This window comes from Eleutherodactylus coqui, chromosome 8 (genome assembly GCF_035609145.1).
Source record: "Eleutherodactylus coqui strain aEleCoq1 chromosome 8, aEleCoq1.hap1, whole genome shotgun sequence".
Taxonomy (NCBI): Eukaryota; Metazoa; Chordata; class Amphibia; order Anura; family Eleutherodactylidae; genus Eleutherodactylus; species Eleutherodactylus coqui.
In genome coordinates this window covers 44,592,305-44,619,805 of record NC_089844.1, presented here as the reverse complement: position 1 = coordinate 44,619,805, position 27,501 = coordinate 44,592,305, and the positions used below count along the sequence as shown (strand labels likewise).

Sequence of the window (27,501 nt, the reverse complement as noted above, 5' to 3'; positions counted from 1 at the left end):
CTGATCTCTGTGCCTCCCCTGCTACCTGGCCCTCGGAACTGCGCCTTCGGCCACTAGCGCTGTCGGATGGGAATTTTACCATCAGTTTGTCCGCCAGGGTCCTGTGGTATAGCATCAATCTCGAACCCCTTTCCTCTTCTGGTATGAGAGTGGAAAGGTTCTCCTTATACCGTGGGTCGAGCAGTGTGTACACCCAGTAATCCGTAGTGGCCAGAATGCGTGTAACGCGAGGGTCACGAGAAAGGCATCCTAACATGAAGTCAGCCATGTGTGCCAGGGTACCTGTATGCAACACATGGCTGTCCTCACTAGGAAGATCACTTTCAGGATCCTCCTCCTCCTCCTCCTCCTCAGGCCATACACGCTGAAAGGATGACAGGCAAGCAGCATGGGTACCCTCAGCATTGGGCCAAGCTGTCTCTTCCCCCTCCTCCTCCTCCTCAATGCGCTGAGATATAGACAGAAGGGTGCTGTGACTATCCAGCGACATACTGTCTTCCCCCGCCTCTGTTTCCGAGCGCAAAGCGTCTGCCTTTATGCTTTGCAGGGAACTTCTCAAGAGGCATAGCAGAGGAATGGTGACGCTAATGATTGCAGCATCGCCTCTCACCATCTGGGTAGACTCCTCAAAGTTTCCAAGGACCTGGCAGATGTCTGCCAACCAGGCCCACTCTTCTGTAAAGAATTGAGGAGGCTGACTCCCACTACGCCGCCCATGTTGGAGTTGGTATTCCACTATAGCTCTATGCTGCTCATGGAGCCTGGCCAACATGTGGAGCATAGAGTTCCACCGTGTGGGCACGTCGCACAGCAGTCGGTGCACTGGCAGATGAAACCGATGTTGCAGGGTGCGCAGGGTGGCAGCGTCTGTGTGGGACTTGCGGAAATGTGCGCTGAGCCGGCACACCTTTCCGAGCAGGTCTGACAAGCGTGGGTAGCTTTTCAGAAAGCGCTGAACCACCAAATTAAAGACGTGGGCCAGGCATGGCACGTGCGTGAGGCTGCCGAGCTGCAGAGCCGCCACCAGGTTACGGCTGTTGTCACACACGACCGTGCCCGGTTGGAGGCTCAGCGGCGCAAGCCAGCGGTCGGTCTGCTCTGTCAGACCCTGCAGCAGTTCGTGGGCCGTGTGCCTCTTATCGCCTAAGCTGAGTAGTTTCAGCACGGCCTGCTGATGCTTGCCCACCGCTATGCTGCCACGCCGCGCGACACCGAATGCTGGCGACGTGCTGCTGCTGACACATCTTGATTGCGAGACAGAGGTTGCGTAGGAGGAGGAGGAGGGTGGTTTAGTGGAGGAAGCATACCCCGCCGCAGATACCACCACCGAGCTGGGGCCCGCAATTCTGGGGGTGGGTAGGACGTGAGCGGTCCCAGGCTCTGACTCTGTCCCAGCCTCCACTAAATTCACCCAATGTGCCGTCAGGGAGATATAGTGGCCCTGCCCGCCTGTGCTTGTCCACGTGTCCGTTGTTAAGTAGACCTTGCCAGTAACCGCGTTGGTGAGGGCACGTACAATGTGGCGGGAGACGTGGTCGTGCAAGGCTGGGACGGCACATCGGGAAAAGTAGTGGCGACTGGGAACTGAGTAGCACGGGGCCGCCATCATACCTTTGAAAGCCTCCGTTTCCACAACCCTATACGGCAGCATCTCCAGGCTAATAAATTTGGCTATGTGCACGTTTAACCCTTGAGCGTGCGGGTGCGTGGCGGCGTACTTGCGCTTGCGCTCCAACACTTGCGCTAGTGACGGATGGAAGGTGCGCTGAGAGACATTGGTGGATGGAGCCGAGCACAGCGGAGGTGAAGGTGCGGGTGCTGGCCAGGAGACGGTAGTGCCTGTGTCCTGACAGGGGGGTTGGATCTCAGTGGCAGGTTGGGGCACAGGGGGAGAGGCAGCGGTGCAAACCGGAGGCGGTGAACGGCCTTCGTCCCACCTTGTGGGGTGCTTGGCCATCATATGTCTGTGCATGCTGGTGGTGGTGAGGCTGGTGGTGGTGGCTCCCCGGCTGATCTTGGCGCGACAAAGGTTGCACACCACTGTTCGTCGGTCGTCTGCACTCTCAGTGAAAAACTGCCAGACCTTTGAGCACCTCGGCCTCTGCAGGGTGGCATGGCACGAGGGGGCGCTTTGGGAAACAGTTGGTGGATTATTCGGTCTGGCCCTGCCTCTACCCCTGGCCACCGCACTACCTCTTCCAACCTGCCCTGCTGCTGCACTTGCCTTCCCCTCTGAAGACCTGTCCTCAGTAGGCGTAGCAAACCAGGTGGGGTCAGTCACCTCATCGTCCTGCTGCTCTTCCTCCGAATCCTCTGTGCGCTCCTCCCTCGGACTTACTCCAATTACTACTACCTGACTGATAGACAACTGTGTCTCATCGTCATCGTCCTCCTCACCCACTGAAAGCTCTTGAGACAGTTGCCGGAAGTCCCCAGCCTCATCCCCCGGACCCCTGGAACTTTCCAAAGGTTGGGCATCGGTCACGACAAACTCCTCCGGTGGGAGAGGAACCATTGCTGGCCATTCTGGGCAGGGGCCCGGGAACAGTTCCTGGGAGTCTGCCTGCTCCTCAGAATGTGTCATTGTAATGGAGTGAGGAGGCTGGGAGGAAGGAGGAGCAGCAGCCAGAGGATTCAGAGTTGCAGCAGTGGACGGCGCAGAACTCTGGGTGGACGATAGATTGCTGGATGCACTTTCTGCCATCCACGACAGGACCTGCTCACACTGCTCATTTTCTAATAAAGGTCTACCGCGTGGACCCATTAATTGTGAGATGAGTGTGGGGACGCCAGAAAAATGCCTCTCTCCTAATACCGCAGCAGTCGGCTGCGATACACCTGGATCAGGAGCTCGGCCTGTGCCCACACCCTGACTTGGGCCTCCGCGTCCTCGCCCGCGTCCATGTCCTCCAGGCCTACCCCTACCCCTCAGCATGCTGTATTACGAGTAGTGCAGAGACAGAACGCTGTAATTAAATGTGCCGCTTATTGGCCTGTGGTTGGAGGCTGACTTCCCTTACGGAATGCACAGCAGAGCCAGGAAACAATTTTGCGCACGCCTGTAGTGAGACGTAGGTGCGTATGACTGAGCTAGTGGGATTCACAGCGCAGAAGCAGTCAAGTGGCCAAAGGCCAGTAGTAGGCCTTAAGTATTTTGCTTCTATTTTTTTTAAATGCTGAGCTGATACAGCAGACAGATACTGTAGGCAGCGTATAATATTATGTATACTGTTTCCCTCTGGTGGGATGACGGCGATCATGTAACAGAGACAGCAGATCCAGGAAATAATTTTGCGCAAGCCTGCTGTAACTCTTAGCTGCGTATTAATTAGGATTACTACTCCCAGCAGATAGATACTGTAGGCAGCGTATAATATTATTTATACTGTTTCCCTCTGGCGGGATGACGGCGATCATGTAACAGAGACAGCAGATCCAGGAAACAATTTTGCGCAAGCCTGATGTAACGCTTAGCTGCGTATTAATTACGACTACTATCCCCAGCAGATAGATACGGTAGGCAGCATATAATATTATGTATACTGTTTCCCTCTGGCGGGATGACGGCGCTGATGTAACAGAGACAGCAGATCCAGGAAACAATTTTGCGCAAGCCTGCTGTAACGCTTAGCTGCGTATTAATTAGGACTACTACCCCCAGCAGATAGATACTGTAGGCAGCGTATAATATTATGTATACTGTTTTCCTCTAGCGGGATGACGGCGATCAATTTTTTGGAAAAAGCCCACTGCCTATATAGCCTGAATATCTCTTTCCCTGCCTCACCAGTACTGGTCCTATACTCTGTACAATGACTGCAGACTGCGGACGCAATGCTCTGCACGGCCGATATACAAAAAAAAATAATTGTGCAACTCTGCTAAAAGCAGCCTCAACAGTACTGCAGACGGTCAGATGTGGCCCTAAGAAGGACCGTTGGGGTTCTTGAAGCCTAAAATAACTCCTAACGCTCTCCCTATAGCAGCTTCGGCACCAGCAGCACTGTCCCTGAACTATGTCAGAATGCATCTGTGGCGAGCCGCGGGAGGGGCTGATTTATATACTCGGGTGACACTTGATCGCCCCAGCCACTCACTGCAGGGGGGTGGTATAGGGCTTGAACGTCGCAGGGGGAAGTTGTAATGCCTTCCCTGTCTTTCTATTGGCCAGAAAAGCGTGCTAACGTCTCAGAGATGAAAGTGAAAGTAACTCGAACATCGCGTGGTACTCGTCACGAGTAACGAGCATCTCGAACACGCTAATACTCGAACGAGTATCAAGCTCGGACGAGTACGTTCGCTCATCTCTAGTTAAGACCCAAACAGAAGGAGTTAAAGAGATTTTCCAGGGTCTTAAAATCTCTGCTTTTGAGTCTAAATAGAAAAAATAGCAAATGGTGAAATTACCAAAGAGATTCCATGATAAATACTATAAATAATCCCCTACCGTATTTGTTGCAGTACTGGAAGAGAACTACCCCCCCCCCCCCCCCCAAAAAAAAAGAAATGCCGTGGATACATTGTGTTCATCACAGTCCCAAATGATCTGCAACTCCCACTCCGTAACGACTTATTTACCCCTCTCTCCCACATCGGAATCAGTTCGTCAGCTCTTTTCCATTTTACCGTCTCAGTTTCTTGTCTCATCAAAATATCTATGAGCAGAAGTTTACAAATCACTGTTGTAATGCCTCAGGAAGCCGAGCAGGAGGGGCGAGATGGGGCGAGCGGGGAACGCCGCCTGGTTATCTCTGCAGTGACTGATCTCACAAACGGTGACATGCAAAATGTATTGTCATGTCTGTTACAGTGGTAATATTAACCATTTCACTGCCAGGCTTCCTCATGCTATTTTGTGCTATGTTCACTGGTTAGACAATTTTTTCAGTAGCTGGAATGCAGTGTCGGCCTTAAGTTAGATGGCACCCTGCCCTGGATCCCCCTTTTCCCCCGGTCCTTAAAAAATAAAAATAAAAAAATAAAATATATATATATATATAGTCTGTCTATGTTAAACTTATACAGAAAGCACCAAGTAGCAGCATACCCACACCAGAGCCAAGATCAGTGAATAAATACTATACCAGAACCAAGCTCATTACATAAATACAGCACTAGAATCAAGCTATAATATCAATATATCAGCAGAACCAAGCTCAGTAAATATATAAAGCACTAGAACCAAACATAACATAAAACAGAACAGGAAGGAAGCACATAAAATAAATGCAACACCAGAACTAAGCTCAATACATAAATACAGCACCAGAACCAAACTTATAACATAAATACAGAACCAGAATGAAGCTCATAACATAAATACAGAACCAGAATGAAGCTCATAACATAAATACAGCACCAGAACCAAGCTCAGTACATAAATACAGTACCAGAACTTAACTTTGAACGCAAACGAATGTCAAAACATAAATACAGCCCCAGAAAAAAGCTCATAGCAAAAATACAGCACCAGAAACAAGCACATCATGTATATACATCCCCAAAACAAAGGTTCCAAAATTACTACATCAACAGAACCAAACTTATAACACAAATGCAGAACCGGAATGAAGCTCATAACATAAATACAGCACCAGAACCAAGCTCAATACATAAATACAGTACCAGAACCTAACTTTTAACCCAAAATTAGAACAATAACAAATGTCAAAACATAAATACAGCCCCAGAACAAAGCTTATAGCAAAAATACAGCACCAGAACCAAGCACATCATGTATATACATCCCCAAAACAAAGGTTCCAAAATTACTACATCAACAGAACCAAACTTATAACACAAATGCAGAACCGGAATGAAGCTCATAACATAAATACAGCACCAGAACCAAGCTCAATACATAAATACAGTACCAGAACCTAACTTTTAACCCAAAATTAGAACAATAACAAATGTCAAAACATAAATACAGCCCCAGAACAAAGCTTATAGCAAAAATACAGCACCAGAACCAAGCACATCATGTATATACATCCCCAAAACAAAGGCTCCAAAATTCCTACATCAACAGAATCAAACTTATAACACAAATACAGAACCAGAATGAAGCTCATAACATAAATACAGCACCAAAACCAAGCTCAGCACGAAAATACAGCACACAAGCTCATGACATAAATAGAGTAGCAGAACTAAGCAATTATTTTTCAAGGGTACCTTTCGGCTGACAACAGGATTTTAGAATATCAGAGGGGAGGAGACAAAAAAAAAATTATCATCTGGGTGGGCAGCCCTCAGGGGTTTTTGACCCACGTCTGTTGCCCACCCTACAAGCTGGTGGCTAAGGCCAGCCATGCATGGATGTTTTGTAGCATTTTCCTACCATACTTGATAGGGCCACGATGATCAGTTGCTATAGTCCCATGTACTATTCCCTGTACAACTCAGCTCTCTGTGGCTGACACAAGGTGGGATTATTGACCTGAATACATGCTGTATATAGATCTTCTCTTAGAGGCAGAAACAAACAGGTGAAATTTCGTGGAGGGGGGGCTGCATGGGTTTGGTGCACTTTGTATCCTTCTAACCTTGTTCTGCTCACATGGCTGCAGGGCTTCTTAGGACAGATGGCGCTGATACATTATGACAGGTTATACCTCTGAGACCTCTGAGTGTTCAGGATATGATCAGGACAAGCTGCATCTACTGGATGTAAATAATGGATGTTTCCAGTCACTTACAGCAAGCTGATATCTTGGGAGTGAAGAGTTGTACCTCTCTACTAATAAGTAGCGGTATTGAGGGGAGACCTTGGAATTCACTAGCGAAATGTTAAAAAAAAAATTCTCTAGACCAGACAAGTCATTTAGAATGTGACTAACCTTTAAAAACTTTTCACATGTGATGCGACAGGTTGGGGCTTTTGCTTGGCGGGGGTCTGGCTGCTCTGACCTCTACTGATCATCTTAGATGAATGGGTAAAAACACTCTGCTCTTTCATCTGTAATCGGGGCGCAGAGTGCCGACTCAGACTTTCCATTGAGCCCATATACTGGTCCAAGGACAGCTGATCGGGCCAAGACATTCGATGAGCATTTCTCTTCTTCTATTATTGATCAGTGGGGGTCTCAGCTTGGAGGCCATCACCAATCAAAACCTCTGGTGTGTCAAATGTTTTTTCAAATTTTACTTACACTTTAGGTTTTACATTTAGTTACTTTGTGATATTTTAATAATGTGCTTAGTATATTTACAGTTTTTACTCTACATAATTCTGTATTTTGCTATCTGTTCTCTGTTTTCAGTTATATTATACTGAGCATTCTTTGCTGCAGTTACATACTGTACCGTGTTTCCCCGAAAATAAGGCAGTGTCAAATATTAATTTTTGTTCAAAAAGGTTTAACTTTTTTACATGTATAGCTCCCTGGACACTATTTAAATTCATTTTTTTAAATTAACTGTTAGCAGGGCTTAATTTTGGAGTAGGGCTTATATTTCAAGAATTCTCAAAAAGCCTGAAAAATCATTTTGCATCCTCAAAAATTGTGGAAAATTATGCTATGTCTTATTTTCAGGGAAACAGGGTAGTACTGCTGAAAAATATATATAGCCAAAAAAAACAAAAGAAGATGTCATATATTATCTATCTATCTATCTATCTATCTATCTATCTATCTATCTATCTATCTATCTATCTATCTATCTATCTATCTATCTATCTATCCCATATCTATCTATCTATCTATCTATCTATCTATCTATCTATCTATCTATCTATCTATCTATCTATCTATCTATCTATCTATCTATCTATCTATCTATCATAAATCTTTTTGTGTCACTAATTAAGGGTTTGGTCATGTGACCTTGCATATGTTTTCCAGGTGATGCCAAGCTACGTTTCGGTAACACCCACACAGTGGTGACGTTGGGGAGCCTCCTGGATGACCAGCAGTGGCATTCTGTGCTAATAGACCGGTTCAACAAACAAGTCAACTTCACAGTGGATAGATATACCCAACATTTCCGCACCAAGGGCGATTCCGATGATCTGGACATTGACTATGAGGTGTGCACAGCCATTTTACTTTTAATGTAATATTTATAATGAATTATTTGTGTGACTCTTGCGCTACTTAGTTACCCATTGTGTCTTCATAGTGCCCGGATCTTAGTTTTTCTGACAGAGCTCTTAATCCGCTGCATGGACATAACATACTATAAGGGGTTGGTAGAGTTATGATTGGCCATTACATCCGCTCCCCGTGGTATAAAATAAGAAAGCAGCTCATACTCTCTGCTTGTCCCCCACTATCGGCTCTGGGTTTCCCTGCTGATGTCATCTTTACAGGCTGCAATCAGCCTAAGCTGTCTACAAGTACGCTGCAGTAGCCAATGACAATGATCACTAAGCATTGTGATAGGCTGCAGCAGCAGGTTTATGAGACATCACAACAGAAAACATAGAGGAGTCCTGGAGCCGGGGCAGGGGAAGAACGGAGAGAGGTGAGTATAGGCTGCTTTCTTATTTTACACCATGGAGGACCTGGTGGGATGGCTTTTCATAACTTGAACAACCCTTTAAATAAAAAGCTGTCTGCTTGCAGTCACCACTAGGAGGAGCTAGGGAGTGGCTTCAGGCAGATAGAATGTTGCATGATGCCAGTAGTTCAGGAACATGATGCTGCAGCGTCTCATTGGTTGCAGAGATCATCTGAGTTCCAGTGATGTTAGCAATCACAGCAATATCTGTGGCCTCTTAATTTTTTACCAGGCACAACTCCATACATTTAGTAGTGACTGTGCCTGATAAACAATGAAGGAGCCACAGCAAGAGACGAGCAAACTTTTCAATAGTTCGGTTCGGCTGGTTTGCCCAAATTTGGCAAAAAGTTTGATTTGGTCCAAATTAGTTTGAACCTAACCAGGGATTTATAAAACCTTCCAAAACTAGTATTCAATAATGTCTAAAGGTTTGGTGATAGTCCTTCAATGAAGGTGGCTCAGTAGGTAGAATTGGTGTCTTAAAGTGTGGGAATTTTAGGTTCAAATCTGACAAAGAACAACATCCATATGGAGTTTTCAAAGTCCATGGTGATGTAGTCTGTGATCAGATTTGAACCTATGGTGGCAGCACTGAGCCACCCTTACCACACTCTTGGACAGTGTTCAGTACTTGTTTAAGCTTTAAGTTTTTCTAAATGGACTTCTGGTTTGACACAAACAAACCACATTTTTAGCAAAGTTCGACCTGAATTTGGCTTGTTCGGTTGCCTAATATCTAGTCACAACTGTTATCCGAATACTATGGTCACTTCAATTAGGTGTAAAGAGTGTTAGAGATCAAAGCTCCACATTTATAATATTGATGATCCTGGAAAACCCTTTTTTTAAACTATTGTTGGACTATTCCTAAGATAGGCCGTCATTAATAAATCAGCTGACATTAGCCACCCAGGATACCAACCAATCAGCTGTATGCCGGGGCATTGGGCCGATTCACTGAGCTGATTTCTACAGGAAGCAGACAGCTCCATTCCCACTGCATTGGTGGCACTACAGGTAGAGTTTCCTTTGAAGCAGGGGTTATGCTGCCTGAGGTGAAATGTGAAATGCCCCCTAAATTGAAAAACACTCATTTTACTGGCATTGAAAGTGGCAAAACCACAAGATACCCAACACATATTTGAACCATTAAGACTTCTCTGAAGAGACAGTGTATTAGTTCCCCGAGTAGTGGCTCCAATAAAAAATGCGTACCTTAGTGGCCTCAATAGTAATAGTGACCTCTCTTAATGGACCCAGCAGTAATATTGACACTGTTAGTGGCCCCAGTAGTAAAAGTGACCCCATAGTAGCCCTAGTAATAGTGTCCTCTGTAGTAGCTCCAGTAGTAATTTTGACCCCCTTAGTGGTCCCAGTAGTAATAGTGACCCCCTTAGTGGCCCCATTAGTAATAATGTCTCCAGTATTAATAGTAACCCCCCTTAGTTGCCCCAGTAATAATAGTGTCCCATAGTGGCACCAATAGTAATAGTGACCCTCTTAGTATCCCCAGTAGTAATAATGTCTACAGTAATAATAGTGACCCCCCTTAGTAGCCCCAGTAATTATAGTGTCCCATGGTTGCCCCAGTAGTAATAGTGTCATGTAGTGAACCTCCATCTGGGCAGCAACATGACATCAATCATTTCACTCACTCAGTCTATAGCTCTGGTACAGAAACTGCTTCTGTAATTAATCTGTGACCTCTGACCTTTTCGCCAAGCGTCTGCGCTGTGTGCAGGAACACAGATGCCATGGAAGGGAGAGGATAAGGGTCACAGACTGATGATGGCCACCAAAGGAAAGCTACAGACATAATGAAATGCTTGTCGGCTTGTCGCCCAACCAGCTCTCAGTTGGCAATTATTTTTTACCGGACATTAATATGGCCGATAAAAAGGTAAAACCAGCCTTAATTACCAGCTGGGCCGTTGACTTACTAGTCCTGCAGACTGCTGCCTGAGGCAGCAGGCTATGATTGCCTTATGATAGGGATGCCTCTGCTTTGAAGTGAATTCAGTTCAGTGCAAGAGTGCATCAGCCCTGCGATCAGCAAGGGTCCCGGGCGTCAGACGTCTGCCGAACTATTATTGATGGCCTCTCCTAAGGATAGGCCATCAATAGTTTGCAAGGTGGCAACCCCTTTAAATCTAATCACAATGATGATGAATCATTGCCATATTTGTCTTCATGTCTTTTGCTCCATTCACATTCAAAGCTGAATTCTGTTCTTTCGCAGCTGACCGTTGCTAGTTACACCGATACAAGGAATAAAACATATATATATGCTCCAAGGATATACTACGCAATGGAACAATTATGTATGATGCGCAATTACTTTTTACCTATGCGAAATTAAATAACAACCAGTTTACAGTCCGATTTTTAGGACATTTTATGAATTTTATGAGACAATTTCACTTTTGGATTATTTTGAATATTTCAGGATGGCCATAAAATGCATATTTCTCCGTGTTATGACTTATCCTCGTGTCTTTAGTTCATTTTTTGCTGCTTCTTTAATTTTTATGCTTTTTTGCGTGTGGTTCTCTCCAGCACCTGTAGGCTGCACAGTAAAATTTTATATTCTGGATATGATCGGTAATCATATTTGTAATGTAGCCCGAGGTCATTAATATTTTGTTTATACCCATAAATTTCTAATTCAATTGTGTGACAAACCAAACCCACCGAACATTATGGCGGCTGTTAAATTATATTTTACAGCGTCTGACGGGTGATAAAGTGGCCAGAAATCAGCAGAATTATCGCTATTTATTAGGCAATTAGAATTATTGCATAACAATGAGAGTGGAAATCTTGTGGAACAGCGGAAATGTGCAGAGAGCGTGGAGATAGAAATCAAGTTTAATTAGTAATTGCGGCTCTTTAGGATATACGATTATAGGCATTAGATGTGACAAAGCCATGTTTATCATTGCACTCCAAATTAGACCGTTTGGGAATTTGATATCAATGTATTAACCACTAATTACATAACAGAGGACAATAATCTCGTTATAATCATGTACAAAAGTTACAATGTATTTTTATGCCTTTATTTATGTTAGTTACGTTTTTTTATTGCATTTAGATACATTTTGGGCACAAGTTTGTTTCATCCATTTTTAGGAGAAATACTAAACTTCATGTCAGTCTCAGGTTGGATTCACACAGGCGAGAAACTGGGACAAATATTGTACTTGTAAATAGGGACCTCCAGGGTCATCGGGTCCAACCCCCTGCTCAGTGCAGGATTCACTAAATCATCCAGCCTTTGTTTGAACACTTCCATTGAAGGAGAACCCCCCACCTCACATAGTAACCCAGGTACTATTGTATCTTGTCACCGCCAGAAGTAGTGGGGGGGAGACAAGATTGACAGGCCGGTGATGCCCCCTGTTCCTGATTGGCTGCACAGTTGGCTCCCCTTCCTTGGCCTCACAAGTCCTGGCACTCACCATTCCGGTATCCGATGAGAGTGTCCCGCTGCCTTTCACACAAGCCGCAGATGTGAGTGTGCCACTGCCATCTGCTGCTACAGCGGAGCTGCTCCTGCCCTTGCTCTGATTGTAGCCACCGGCTGTGCCCTCCCAGCAGCATTGCTGTGGCTGCATCTCCCATTACTGGCCCTGCTGTCACTCTCATCCCGGCGGCAGTCTCCCACCTCTGATCTCCTTACCTGCCACCCCGCTTTCACTCCCATGTTTCCCAGCAGCAGTCTCGCACCTCCGCTCCCCTTATCGGCCCCGCTGTCATTCTTCCCGGCAGCAGTCTCCCACCTCCGCTTCCCTTACCGGCCATCCTGCTGTCACTCTCGTCCCGGCGGCAGTCTCCCACCTCTGCTTCCAGCGTGGGCAATGATTTATTGCTGGGATGGAGGGTTACAGTTAGGGTTAGTTTCTGTGCAAGGCTTACATTATTTGCTGTGAATACAATGTTACTGTGGCCGTACAGCTAATAATGTAAGCCTAACACTGAAACTAACCCTAACCCTCCATTCCCAGCCATAACCACATCCCCATGCTGCTAGGACCTTCCTGTAGGCAGCCAATGAGGACAATTAGGGACATTCCCTAGCCCTTAGCTCTCCGTGTAGGTCTCTACCCATTATTGTGGTGGTGACAAGATACAATAGTACGGGTAACCTGTTCCCCTCATTGATCACCCTCACCGTCTAATATCTAATCTGTGTCTCCTCCCTTTCAGTTTCATCCCATTGCTTCTAGTCTTTCCTTGTGCAGATGAGAATAGGGCTGATCCCTCTGCACTGTGACAGCCCATCAGATATTTGTAGACAGCTATTAAGTCTCCTCTCAGCCTTCTCTTCTGCAAGCTAAACATTCCGAGATCTTTTAACCGTTTTTCATAGGACATGATTTGCAGACCGCTCACCATTTTGGTAACTCTTCTCTAAACTTGCTCCAGTTTGTCGATGTCTTTTTTAAAGTGGGGTGCCCAGAACTGCCATGATCTTCAGCTTGGACCTGTTTACTGCACTTGTGCCATCAGCACTGACGACTTGATTATTTGCTATTGCCTGCCCCTCAGCTTGTACCTCACTATTGCACTTGTGCTATCAGCCCTGACCATAGCAAGTCTTTTGGATACCCATCTGTTCACACTACCAGTTACCACTCTTTGGCTCAGTGCAGCATCAGCAGCCACACTACCAGAACTATCTGTATAAGTAACAGCTAGGGGACCCCACAGCAAAAACTGTATCTGGCTTGGAGGGGTTAAGAGTAAAAACCGGGGTTCCCCAGGTGTTGTCTCCTTACATAGTTGAAAGCCAAACTGGTGTGTAACAAACTGCGTCTACATCCACCGACTTGACAGATATTAACCATGCCTCCTAGAAGTCACGCACCACCAACACATACAGTATAACCAAATAGAGCAACAACCACATGTTGCAACAATACTGTATGAAGCACATATCAATACTAGAGATGAGCGAGCACCAAAATGCTTGGGTGCTCGTTACTGGAGACGAACTTTTCGCGATGCTCGAGGGTTCGTTTCGAGTAACGAACCCCATTGAAGTCAATGGGCGACCCGAGCATTTTTGTATATCGCCGATGCTCGCTAAGGTTTTCATTTGTGAAAATCTAGGCAATTCAAGAAAGTGATGGGATCGACACAGCAACGGATAGGGCAGGCGAGGGGCTACATGCTGGGCTGCATCTCAAGTTCCCAAGTCCCACTATTAAGCCACAATAGCGGCAAGAGTGGGCACCCCCTTCCTCCCAACAACTTTTACTTCTTAAAAGCCCTCATTAGCAATGCATACCTTAGCTAAGCACCACACTACCTCCAACAAAGCACAATCACTGCCTGCATGACACTGCGCTGCCACTTCTCCTGGGTTACATGCTGCCCAACCCCCCCCCCCACGACCCAGTGTCCACAGCGCACACCAAACTGTCCCTGCCCAGCCTTCCGCTGCCCTCATGCCACGCCATCCTCATGTCTATTTATAAGTGCGTCTGCCAGAGGAAAAGCAGGCACACACTGCAGAGGGTTGGCACGGCTAGGCAGCGACCCTCTTTAAAAGGGGCGGGGCGATAGTCCACAATGCTGTACAGAAGCAATGAGAAATCCAATCCTGTGCCACCTCCATCTGGAGCTGCACACGTGGGCATAGCAATGGGGAACCTATGTGCCACACACTATTCATTCTGTCAAGGTGTCTGCATGCCCCAGTCAGACCGCGTTTTTTTATAAATAGTCACAGGCAGGTACAACTCCGCAATGGGAATTCCGTGTGCACCCACAGCATGGGTGGCTCCCTGGAACCCACCGGCTGTACATAAATGTATCCCATTGCAGTGCCCTGGACAGCAGAGCTAACGTCAGATTAAATGCAGGTGGGCTTCGGCCCACACTGCATGCCCCAACCTGACCGGGGTTTTTAATTCATAGACACAGGCAGGTACAACTCCCTATTGTGAAGTCCCTGTGGACCGACAGAATGGGTGGGTGCCAGGAAGCCACCGGCGGTACATAAATATATCCCATTGCATTGCCCATCACAGCTGAGGTAATGTCATGTTTAATGCAGGTGGGCTTCGGCCCACACTGCATGCCCCAGTCAGACTGGGTTCTTTAGAAGTGGACACATGCAGTTACAACTCCCTGTGGACCCACAGCATGGGTGGCTCCCTGGAACCCACCGGCGGTACATAAATATATCCCATTGCAGTGCCCAACACAGCTGATGTAACGTCAGCTGTAATGCAGGTGGGCTAAAAATTAATTTGATTACACTGTAGGCGAGGGCCCCCAAAAATTGGTGTACCAACAGTACTAATGTACCTGAGAAAAATTGCCCATGCCCAACCAAGAGGACAGGTGAAACCCATTAATCGCTTTGGTTAATGTGGCTTAATTTGTAACTAGGCCTGGAGGCAGCCCAGTTAAAATAAAAATTGGTTCAGGTGAAAGTTTCAACGCTTTAATGAGCATTGAAACGTATAAAAATTGTTTAGAAAAATTATATGACTGAGCCTTGTGGGCCTAAGAAAAATTGCCCGTTTGGCGTGATTATGTGAGGTTTCAGGAGGAGGAGCAGGAGGAGGAGGATGAATATTATACACAGATTGATGAAGCAAAAAGGTCCATGTTTTTGATGGTGATAGAGAACGATGCTTCCATCCGCGGGTGCAGCCTACGTATTGCTTAGGTATCGCTGCTGTCCGCTGGTGAAGAAGAGAAGTCTGGGGAAATCCAGGCTTTGTTCATCTTGATGAGTGTAAGCCTGTCGGCACTGTCGGTTGACAGGTGGGTACGCTTATCCGTGATGATTCCCCCAGCCACACTAAACACCCTCTCTGACAAGACGCTAGCCGCAGGACAAGCAAGCACCTCCAGGGCATACAGCGCGAGTTCAGGCCACGTGTCCAGCTTCGACACCCAGTAGTTGTAGGGGGCAGAGGCGTCACCGAGGACGGTCGTGCGATCGGCTACGTACTCCCTCACCATCCTTTTACAGTGCTCCCACCAACTCAGCCTTGACTGGGGACCGGTGACACAGTCGTGTTGGGGAGCCAGAAAGCTGTCAAAGGCCTTAGAGAGTGTTCCCCTGCCTGTGCTGTACATGCTGCCTGATCTCTGCGCCTCCCCTGCTACCTGGCCCTCGGAACTGCGCCTTCGGCCACTAGCGCTGTCGGATGGGAAGTTTACCATCAGTTTGTCCACCAGCGCCCTGTGGTATAGCATCATTCTCGAACCCCTTTCCTCTTCGGGAATGAGAGTGGAAAGGTTCTCCTTATACCGTGGGTCGAGCTGTGTGTACACCCAGTAATCCGTAGTGGCCAGAATGCGTGTAACGCGAGGGTCACGAGAAAGGCATCCTAACATGAAGTCAGCCATGTGTGCCAGGGTACCTGTACGCAACACATGGCTGTCCTCACTAGGAAGATCACTTTCAGGATCCTCCTCCTCCTCCTCCTCCTCCTCCTCTGGCCATACACGCTGAAAGGATGACAGGCAAGCAGCATGTGTACCCTCAGCAGTGGGCCAAGCAGTCTCTTCCCCCTCCTCCTCATGCTCCTCCCCCTCCTCCTCATCCTCAACGCGCTGAGATATAGACATGAGGGTGTTCTGACTATGCAGCGACATACTGTCTTCCCCCGCCTCCGTTTCCGAGTGCTAAGCGTCTGCCTTTATGCTTTGCAGGGAACTTCTCAAGAGGCATAGCAGAGGAATGGTGACGCTAATGATTGCAGCATCCCCGCTCAGCATCTGGGTAGACTCCTCAAAGTTTCCAAGGACCTGGCAGATGGCTGCCAACCAGGCCCACTCTTCTGTAAAGAATTGAGGAGGCTGACTCCCACTACGCCGCCCATGTTGGAGTTGGTATTCCGCAATAGCTCTACGCTGCTCATAGAGCCTGGCCAACATGTGGAGCGTAGAGTTCCACTGTGTGGGCACGTCGCACAGCAGTTGGTGCACTGGCAGATGATACCGATGTTGCAGGGTGCGCAGGGTGGCAGCGTCCATCTTTGAGTTGCGGAAATGTGCGCTGACCCAGCGCACCTTTCCGAGCAGATATGACAAGTGTGGGTAGCTTTTCAGAAAGCGCTGAACCACCAAATTAAAGACATGGGCCAGGCATGGCACGTGCGTGAGGCTGCCGAGCTGCAGAGCCGCCACCAGGTTACGGCCGTTGTCACACACGACCATGCCCGGTTGGAGGCTCAGCGGCGCAAGCCAGCGGTCGGTCTGCTCTGTCAGACCCTGCAGCAGTTCGTGGGCCGTCTGACTTTTCTCTCCTAAGCTGAGTAGTTTCAGCACGGCCTGCTGACGCTTGCCCACCGCTGTGCTGCCATGCCGCGCGACACCGACTGCTAGCGACGTGCTGCTGCTGACACATCTTGATTGTGAGATAGAGGTTGCGTAGGAGGAGGAGGAGGAGGGTGGTTTAGTGGAGGAAGCATACACCGCCGCAGATACCACCATCGAGCTGGGGCACACAATTCTGGGGGTGGGTAGGACATGAGCGGTCCCAGGCTCTGACTCTGTCCCAGCCTCCACTAAATTCACCCAATGTGCCGTCAGGGAGATATAGTGGCCCTGCCCGCCTGTGCTTGTCCACGTGTCTGTTGTTAAGTGGACCTTGGCAGTAACCGCGTTGGTGAGGGCGCGTACAATGTTGCGGGAGACGTGGTCGTGCAGGGCTGGGACGGCACATCGGGAAAAGTAGTAGCGACTGGGAACCGAGTAGCGCGGGGCCGCCGCCGCCATCATGCTTTTGAAAGCCTCCGTTTCCACAACCCTATACGGCAGCATCTCCAGGCTGATCAATTTGGCAATGTGCACTTTTAACGCTTGAGCGTGCGGGTGCGTGGCGGCGTACTTGCGCTCGCGCTCAAACAGTGGCGCTAGCGACGTCTGGACGCTGCACTGAGAGACATTGCCGGATGGGGCCGAGGACAGTGGAGGTGAGGGTGTGGGTGCAGGCCAGGAGACGGTAGTGCCTATGTCCTCAGAGGGGGGTTGGATCTCAGTGGCAGGTTGGGGCACAGGGGGAGAGGCAGTGGTGCAAACCGGAGGCGGTGAACGGTCTTCGTCCCACCTTGTGGGGTGCTTGGCCATCATATGCCTGCGCATGCTGGTGGTGGTGCCTCCCCAGCTGATCTTGGCGCGACAAAGGTTGCACACCACTGTTCGTCGGTCGGCAGGCGTCTCTGTGAAAAACTGCCACACCGTAGAGCACCTTGACCTCTGCAGGGTGGCATGGCGCGAGGGGGCGCTTTGGGAAACAGTTGGTGGATTATTCGGTCTGGCCCTGCCTCTACCCCTGGCCACCGCACTGGCTCGGCCTGTGCCCACACCCTGACTTGGGCCTCCACGTCCTCGCCCGCGTCCACGTCCTCTAGGCCTACCCCTACCCCTCAGCATGATGTATTACCAGTAGTGCAGAAGGCCCTGGAGTATGTCAAAGAACTGCAGAGTGTTGCACTATGAACTGCAATACAGCGGTGATTTCACAGCCCAGACAGAGCCAGGAAATAATTTTGCGCAAGCCTGCTGTAACACTTAGCTGGCTGCGTATGAATTTGGAGAACTACTACACCCAGCAGAGACCCAGAACACTGAGGACAGTCACAGGCAGCCCAAATAGATTTTTTTCCCCAAATTTTTTTGCAAAGGCCCACTGCCTATATTCAATCAATATGTCTTCTGTCCCTGCCTAAGCGCTTCTGGCCCTGGAGTATTACTGCAGGGTGCAATGCTCTGCACGGCCGATATACCAAAAAAAAAAAAATGTGCAACACTGTAAAAAGCAGCCTCCACAGTACTGCACATGGTTAGATGTGGCCCTAAGAAGGACCGTTGGGGTTCTTGAAGCCTAAAATACTCCTAACACTCTCCCTATAGCAGCTCTACCAAGATAGCACTTTCCCTCCTCTATGTCAGAACGCATCTGTGGCGAGCCGCGGGAGGGGCCGATTTTTATACTCGGGTGACACCTGATCTCGCCAGCCACTCACTGCAGGGGGGTGGTATAGGGCTTGAACGTCGCAGGGGGAAGTTGTAATGCCTTCCCTGTCTTTCTATTGGCCAGAAAAGCACGCTAACGTCTCAGAGATGAAAGTGAAAGTAACCCGAACATCGCGTGGTATTCGTCACGAGTAACGAGCATCTCGAACACGCTAATACTCGAACGAGTATCAAGCTCGGACGAGTACGTTCGCTCATCTCTAATCAATACAACAGAAAACACCACCATAAAACTAGGGACTCACCATTGAATGCAGGAGCAGAAGGTGATGATAACTGAATGATGACGATGATGATATTGATGAAGATAATGAAACTAGCATGGGAGATTGGAGTCAATGGTATGGAACAGAAATTAAACCAGAGAAATCCTATTCTTGACTATAGCTTTCTCTACATCTTTCCCTAACCTCTCTCTGATGCTGACCCTAACACAAGACACCACTGTCTTTAAATAGGCCTCTGTTAGCCCTATAACTGACCCTGTCTGGAATAATGTTCCTGAGAACAAAAGGACACAAGAGCCCAGTCAAGAAACTTCCAAACAAGGAAGTTGAATAATGAACCAAGCATAGGGAGATGCAAGCAAGTAATGAGCAGTCAACAAGAGGTTAGGAAACATAACTGGACTAGACAGTAACAGAAACAATGCCAAACTGATAAGTACAAACTAGATGGGAACAAGGAATTTTGGATTGGGTTAAATGTACATTTTACTGCTATCACCAGCACCACACTGCAGAAGCTAGGAGTAATTAAAAGGAAAAAAGCCAATAAGGAACTTCTGCCTAAATAAGTTACTGAGCAATGAAATCAGTGGATCCCCTCCAATGGACCATCTGTGGGAACAGTTACATAGCCACTGCCCCAGCTACAGGTTAGAAGGCAAGAGATGATTATCCAGAAGGAAAAGACCTGCTGGTTATAATACCTCCATGTAGTACCACATTACAGAGATATTATTTCCTAGAAGCAGTCCCCCGTACCTCCACAATAGGACATTCGACAGAACATGGAACTCTGTATGCTTCCAGACACAAGAGGAGTATAGAGGTACGTACTGTACAGCAGGGTCCCATAGACTTCTATCAATAGCATCTTATGGTTCTCTATGACTCGTAACTTGTAATATGTCCACTTACATGAGACCGAGCACTGAATGAAAGCTCGCTGTAATCTTCATGAGCGTTCCACTGTTCGCTGTGCCGTAAACCGTCCCGAGGATGTTTGCAGTTTATAGCGCATTACGCTAATAACATATCTACACTCTCTGAATTGTGTTTCTACTTTGACTTTTACAAGCTCCATAAAAGACATAAAATTTGTGAATTTTATTTAAAATGACCGCTGACCTTTGCGCCTCTCCACGCCATTAAAACAAATAATCACTTTCATTGTGTTCAGCCTCCGGGGGATATTACCGTATAGAAAAGAAAATTGTCCATGTGTGATATAAACATTGTTAAGTAGCAACTTAGCGGGAGCTTTTACTTCCTCACACACCATAAGGAGGAGAAATATAGGACGCCAATGTGAACATTGTCACTGGTCTGCAGAAGATGGAATTATTATTAGTAGTGCCGGGGGCACTATTACTGATCCATACTATTATTATTAATACTGTTATTAGTATTAATGACTTTTGCCAGCATCAGCATTGGTATTATTTTTAGTAGTAGCAGTATTACTTGTAGTGGTAGTATTAGAATCCGTACGCTTATCATTGATGTATTAGTAGTTGCCGTATTACTTGTAGTGGTAGTATTAGAATGTGCACACTTATCATTGATGTATTAGTAGTAGCAGTATTACTTGTAGTGGTAGTATTAGAATCTGTATGCTTATCATTGATGTACTAGTAGTAGCAGTATTACTTGTAGTGGTAGTATTAGAATCCGTACGCTTATCATTGATGTACTAGTAGTAGCAGTATTACTTGTAGTGGTAGTATTAGAATGTGTACACTTATCATTGATGTATTAGTAGTGGCAGTATTACTTGTAGTGGTGGAATTAGAATCTGTATGCTTATCATTGATGTATTAGTAGTGGCCATATTACTTGTAGTGGTAGTATTAGAATCCATACGCTTACCATTGATGTATTGGTAGTAGCAGTATTACTTCTAGTGGTAGTATTAGAATCCGTATGCTTATCATTGATGTATTAGTAGTAGCAGTATTACTTATAGTGGTAGTATTAGAATCCGTACGCTTATCATTGATGTATTAGTAGTAGCAGTATTACTTGTAGTGGTAGTATTAGAATCCGTACGCTTATCATTGATGTATTAGTAGTAGCAGTATTACTTGTAATGGTAGTATTAGAATCTGCATGCTTATCATTGATGTATTAATAGTAGCAGTATTACTTGTAGTGGTAGTATTAGAATCCGTACGCTTATCGTTGATGTATTAGTAGTTGCAGTATTTCTTGTAGTGGTAGTATTAGAATCCATACACTTATCATTGATGTACTAGTAGTAGCAGTATTACTTGTAGTGGTAGTATTAGAATCCATACGCTTATCATTGATGTATTAGTAGTTGCAGTATTTCTTGTAGTGGTAGTATTAGAATCCATGCGCTTATCATTGATGTATTAGTGGTAGCAGTATTACTTGTAGTGGTAGTATTAGAATCCACACGCTTATCATTGATGTATTAATTGTAGCAGTATTACTTGTAGTGGTTGTATTAGAATCCGTATGCTTATCATTGATGTATTAGTAGTAGCAGTATTACTTGTAGTGGTAGTATTAGAATCCGTACGCTTATCATTGATGTATTAGTAGTAGCCATATTACTTGTAGTGGTAGTATTAGAATCCATACGCTTACCATTGATGTATTGGTAGTAGCAGTATTACTTGTAGTGGTAGTATTAGAATCCGTACGCTTATCATTGATGTATTAGTAGCTGCAGTATTTCTTGTAGTGGTAGTATTAGACTCCGTACGCTTATCATTGATGTATTAGAAGTAGAAGTATTACTTGTAGTGGTAGTATTAGAATCTGTATGCTTATCATTGATGTATTAGTAGTAGCAGTATTACTTGTAGTGGTAGTATTAGAATCCGTACGCTTATCATTGATGTATTAGTAGTAGCAGTATTACTTGTAATGGTAGTATTAGAATCCGTACGCTTATCGTTGATGTATTAGTAGTTGCAGTATTTCTTGTAGTGGTAGTATTAGAATCCATACACTTATCATTGATGTACTAGTAGTAGCAGTATTACTTGTAGTGGTAGTATTAGAATCTGTACGCTTATCATTGATGTACTAGTAGTAGCAGTATTACTTGTAGTGGTAGTATTAGAATCCGTACGCTTATCATTGATGTATTAGTAGTTGCAGTATTTCTTGTAGTGGTAGTATTAGAATCCATGCGCTTATCATTGATGTATTAGTGGTAGCAGCATTACTTGTAGTGGTAGTATTAGAATCCACACGCTTATCATTGATGTATTAGTTGTAGCACTATTACTTGTAGTGGTTGTATTAGAATCCGTACGCTTATCATTGATGTATTAGTAGTAGCAGTATTACTTGTAGTGGTAGTATTAGAATCCGTACGCTTATCATTGATGTATTAGTAGTAGCCATATTACTTGTAGTGGTAGTATTAGAATCCATACGCTTACCATTGATGTATTGGTAGTAGCAGTATTACTTGTAGTGGTAGTATTAGAATCCGTACGCTTATCATTGATGTATTAGTAGCTGCAGTATTTCTTGTAGTGGTAGTATTAGACTCCGTACGCTTATCATTGATGTATTAGAAGTAGCAGTATTACTTGTAGTGGTAGTATTAGAATCTGTACGCTTATCATTGATGTATTAGTAGTGGCAGTATTCCTTGTAGTGGTAGTATTAGAATCCGTACGCTTATCATTGATGTACTAGTAGTAGCAGTATTACTTGTAGTGGTAGTATTAGAATCCGTACGCTTATCATTGATGTATTAGTAGTTGCAGTATTTCTTGTAGTGGTAGTATTAGAATCCATGCGCTTATCATTGATGTATTAGTGGTAGCAGTATTACTTGTAGTGGTAGTATTAGAATCCACACGCTTATCATTGATGTATTAGTTGTAGCAGTATTACTTGTAGTGGTTGTATTAGAATCCGTACGCTTATCATTGATGTATTAGTAGTAGCAGTATTACTTGTAGTGGTAGTATTAGAATCCGTACGCTTATTATTGATGTATTAGTAGTGGCAGTATTACTTGTAGTGGTAGTATTAGAATCCGTACGCTTATCATTGATGTATTAGTAGCTGCAGTATTTCTTGTAGTGGTAGTATTAGACTCCGTACGCTTATCATTGATGTATTAGAAGTAGCAGTATTACTTGTAGTGGTAGTATTAGAATCTGTACGCTTATCATTGATGTATTAGTAGTGGCAGTATTCCTTGTAGTGGTAGTATTAGAATCCGTACGCTTATCATTGATGTACTAGTAGTAGCAGTATTACTTGTAGTGGTAGTATTAGAATCCGTACGCTTATCATTGATGTATTAGTAGTTGCAGTATTTCTTGTAGTGGTAGTATTAGAATCCATGCGCTTATCATTGATGTATTAGTGGTAGCAGTATTACTTGTAGTGGTAGTATTAGAATCCACACGCTTATCATTGATGTATTAGTTGTAGCAGTATTACTTGTAGTGGTTGTATTAGAATCCGTACGCTTATCATTGATGTATTAGTAGTAGCAGTATTACTTGTAGTGGTAGTATTAGAATCCGTACGCTTATCATTGATGTGTTAGTAGTGGCAGTATTACTTGTAGTGGTAGTATTAGAATCCGTACGCTTATCATTGATGTACTAGTAGTAGCAGTATTACTTGTAGTGGTAGTATTAGAATCCGTACGCTTATCATTGATGTATTAGTAGTTGCAGTATTACTTGTAGTGGTAGTATTAGAATCCGTACGCTTATCATTGATGTATTAGTAGTAGCAGTATTACTTGTAGTGGTAGTATTAGAATCTGTATGCTTATCATTGATGTATTAGTAGTAGCAGTATTACTTGTAGTGGTAGTATTAGAATCCGTACGCTTATCATTGATGTACTAGTAGTAGCAGTATTACTTGTAGTGGTAGTATTAGAATCCGTACGCTTATCATTGATGTATTAGTAGTTGCAGTATTTCTTGTAGTGGCAGTATTAGAATCCATGCGCTTATCATTGATGTATTAGTGGTAGCAGTATTACTTGTAGTGGTAGTATTAGAATCCACACGCTTATCATTAATGTATTAGTAGTAGCAGTATTACTTGTAGTGGTAGTAATAGAATCCGTTCGATTATCATTGATGTATTAGTAGTAGCAGTATTACTTGTAGTGGTAGTATTAGAATCCGTACGCTTATCATTGATGCATTAGTAGTGGCAGTATTACTTGTAGTGGTAGTATTAGAGTCTGTACGCTTATCATTGATGTATTAGTAGTGGCAGTATTACTTGTAGTGGTAGTATTAGAATCCGCACGCTTATCATTGATGTATTAGTAGTACCAGTATTACTTGTAGTGGTAGTATTAGAATCTATACGCTTATCATTGATGTATTAGTAGTAGCAGTATTACTTGTAGTGGTAGTATTAGAGTCCGTACGATTATCATTGATGTATTAGTAGTAGCGGCATTAGTTGTAGTGGTAGTATTAGAATCCATACACTTATCATTGATGTATTAGTAGTAGCAGTATTACTTGTAGTTGTAGTATTAGAATCTGTACGCTTATCATTGATGTATTAGTAGTGGCAGTATTACTTGTAGTGGTAGTATTAGAATCCGTACGCTTATCATTGATGTATTAGTAGTTGCAGTATTACTTGTAGTGGTAGTATTAGAATCCGTATGCTTATCATTGATGTATTAGTAGTAGCAGTATTACTTGTAGTGCTAGTATTAGAATCTGTACGCTTATCATTGATGTATTAGTAGTAGCAGTATTACTTGTAGTGGTAGTATTAGAATCCGTACGCTTATCATTGATGTATTAGTAGTAGCAGTATTACTTGTAGTGGTAGTATTAGAATCTGTATACTTATCATTGATGTATTAGTAGTAGCAGTATTACTTGTAGTGGTAGTATTAGAATCCGTACGCTTATCATTGATGTATTAGTAGTAGCAGTATTACTTGTAGTGGTAGTATTAGAATCTGTACGCTTATCATTGATGTATTAGTAGTGGCAGTATTACTTGTAGTGGTAGTATTAGAATCCGTACGCTTATCATTGATGTATTAGTAGTTGCAGTATTACTTGTAGTGGTAGTATTAGAATCCGTATGCTTATCATTGATGTATTAGTAGTAGCAGTATTACTTGTAGTGCTAGTATTAGAATCTGTACGCTTATCATTGATGTATTAGTAGTAGCAGTATTACTTGTAGTGGTAGTATTAGAATCCGTACGCTTATCATTGATGTATTAGTAGTAGCAGTATTACTTGTAGTGGTAGTATTAGAATCTGTATACTTATCATTGATGTATTAGTAGTAGCAGTATTACTTGTAGTGGTAGTATTAGAATCCACACGCTTATCATTGATGTATTAGTAGTAGCAGTATTACTTTTAGTGGTAGTATTAGAATCCGTACGCTTATCATTGATGTATTAGTAGTAGCAGTATTACTTGTAGTGGTAGTATTAGAATCCGTACGCTTATTATTGATGTATTAGTAGTAGCAGTATTACTTGTAGTGGTAGTATTACAATCTGCATGCTTATCATTGATGTATTAGTAGTAGCAGTATTACTTGTAGTGGTAGTATTAGAATCCGTACGCTTATCATTGATGTACTAGTAGTAGCCGTATTACTTGTAGTGGTAGTATTAGAATCCGTACACTTATCATTGATGTATTAGTAGTAGCAGTATTACTTGTAGTGGTAGTATTAGAATCCGTACACTTATCATTGATGTATTAGTAGCAGCAGTATTACTTGTAGTGGTAGTATTAGAGTCCGTACGCTTATCATTGATGTATTAGTAGTAGCAGTATTACTTGTAGTGGTAGTATTAGAGTCCGTACACTTATCATTGATGTATTAGTAGTTGCAGTATTACTTGTAGTGGTAGTATTAGAGTCCGTACACTTATCATTGATGTATTAGTAGTAGCGGTATTACTTGTAGTGGTAGTATTAGAATCCATACACTTATCATTGATGTACTAGTAGTAGCAGTATTACTTGTAGTGGTAGTATTAGAGTCCGTACACTTATCATTGATGTATTAGTAGTTGCAGTATTACTTGTAGTGGTAGTATTAGAATCCGTACGCTTATCATTGATGTACTAGTAGTAGCAGTATTACTTGTAGTGGTAGTATTAGAATCCGTACGCTTATCATTGATGTATTAGTAGTAGCAGTATTACTTGTAGTGGTAGTATTAGTATCCGTACGCTTATCATTGATGTATTAGTAGTAGCAGTATTACTTGTAGTGGTAGTATTAGAGTCCGTACGCTTATCATTGATGTATTAGTAGTAGCAGAATTCCTATTGTTGTATTTATTTACTAATATTACTACCTTATATTATTTGTATTATTAGTGTTGCTGTTACTATAATAGTTATTATTAAAGGGGTTGTCCCGCGGGAGCAAGTGGGTCTATACTAGGGATGAGCGAACGTGTCCGTTACGGACACATCCGCACCCGGACACCGGCTTTGCCGAACACTGCAGTGTTCGCGCGTAAGTGTCCGGGTGCCGCCGGGGGGCGGGGAGATGCGCGGCGGCGCGGGCGGCAGTAGCGGGGAACAGGGGGGAGCCCTCTCTCTCTCCCTCTCCCCCCCACTCCCCGCCGCACCCCCCCGCGCTGCCACGGCGGCCCCCGAACTTTTTCGCCCGAAAAAGAACACTGAAGTGTTCGCAAAGTTCGGTGTTCGGGCGAAAAAGGGGCGGAGCCGAACGTGTTCGCTCATCTCTAGTCTATACACTTCTGTATGGCCATATTAATGCACTTTGTAATGTACATTGTGCATTAATTATGAGCCATACAGAAGTTATCAAAAGTTATTCACTTACCTGCTCCGTTGCTGGCATCCTCGTCTCCATGGTTGCCGTCTAATTTTCGCCGTCTAATGGCCAAATTAGACGTGCTTGCGCAGTCCGGGTCTACTGCTCTTCTCAATGGGGCTCGGTGTAGCTCCGTGTAGCTCCGCCCCGTCACGTGCCGATTCCAGCCAATCAGGAGGCTGGAATCGCCAATGGACCGCACAGAAGCCCTGCGGTCCACGGAGGGAGAAGATGCCGGCGGCCATCTTCAGCCGGTAAGTATGAAGTCACCGGAGCGCGGGGATTCAGGTAAGCGCTGTGCGGATTTTTCTTTAGGTCCCTGCATCGGGGTTGTCTCGCGCCGAACGGGGGGGGGGGGGGGGAGGGGGGGGTTGAAAAAAAAAAACCCGTTTCGGCGCGGGACAACCCCTTTAATCCTTTTTTGGCTAGAGCATTTTTATTTCTTTTTTTAGCCCCATTTTTCCCCTGCCTTATAAAAGCACACATTTTTTTAGGGGTTTCTATTTTACAGAATTCACAGTGTGGTTAAAATTGCAGCAAAACAACATTTATGTAATTTCTTTGCAAATAAGGAAGATGGAACAATACCTCTGTAACACCACCATTGGATGGCAGCATTCCTGCAAATCAACGTCCGACCCTTTAGAACAATGGTTGCGAATTGAAAACCAAGCCAGAATCCATACACAGACAGGTGTTTCGGGGTTTTTTGCCCCTCATCCGTGTGCAGGAGCATCCTGGCTTGGCTAGTGAGAGGCTTGTGACGTTGTTCAGGAGGGATACCATCACTCCTTAGGAAGAGCACCTAGAAGGTTAGTGAGGAGAGTTATAAGGCCATCCATGCTCCTCTGGGTAATATGCAAATAAGAGAAATGGAACAATACTTCTGCAGCACCACCTATTGGATGGCAGCATTCCTACAAATTAATGTTTGACCCTTTATACAGGTT

General features: G+C 44.8%; 1 protein-coding gene across 1 annotated transcript in view; it reads left to right on the top strand.

Annotated features, from left to right (window-relative positions):
* Window positions 1-27,501, top strand: part of CNTNAP5 (contactin associated protein family member 5) — a 350,918-nt gene that overhangs the window by 125,952 nt on the left and 197,465 nt on the right. Inside the window, exon 6 of the mRNA XM_066577791.1 lies at window positions 7,848-8,032. Within this exon, the coding sequence (XP_066433888.1) occupies window positions 7,848-8,032 (185 nt within the window). The remainder of the gene's footprint in view (window positions 1-7,847; window positions 8,033-27,501) is intronic.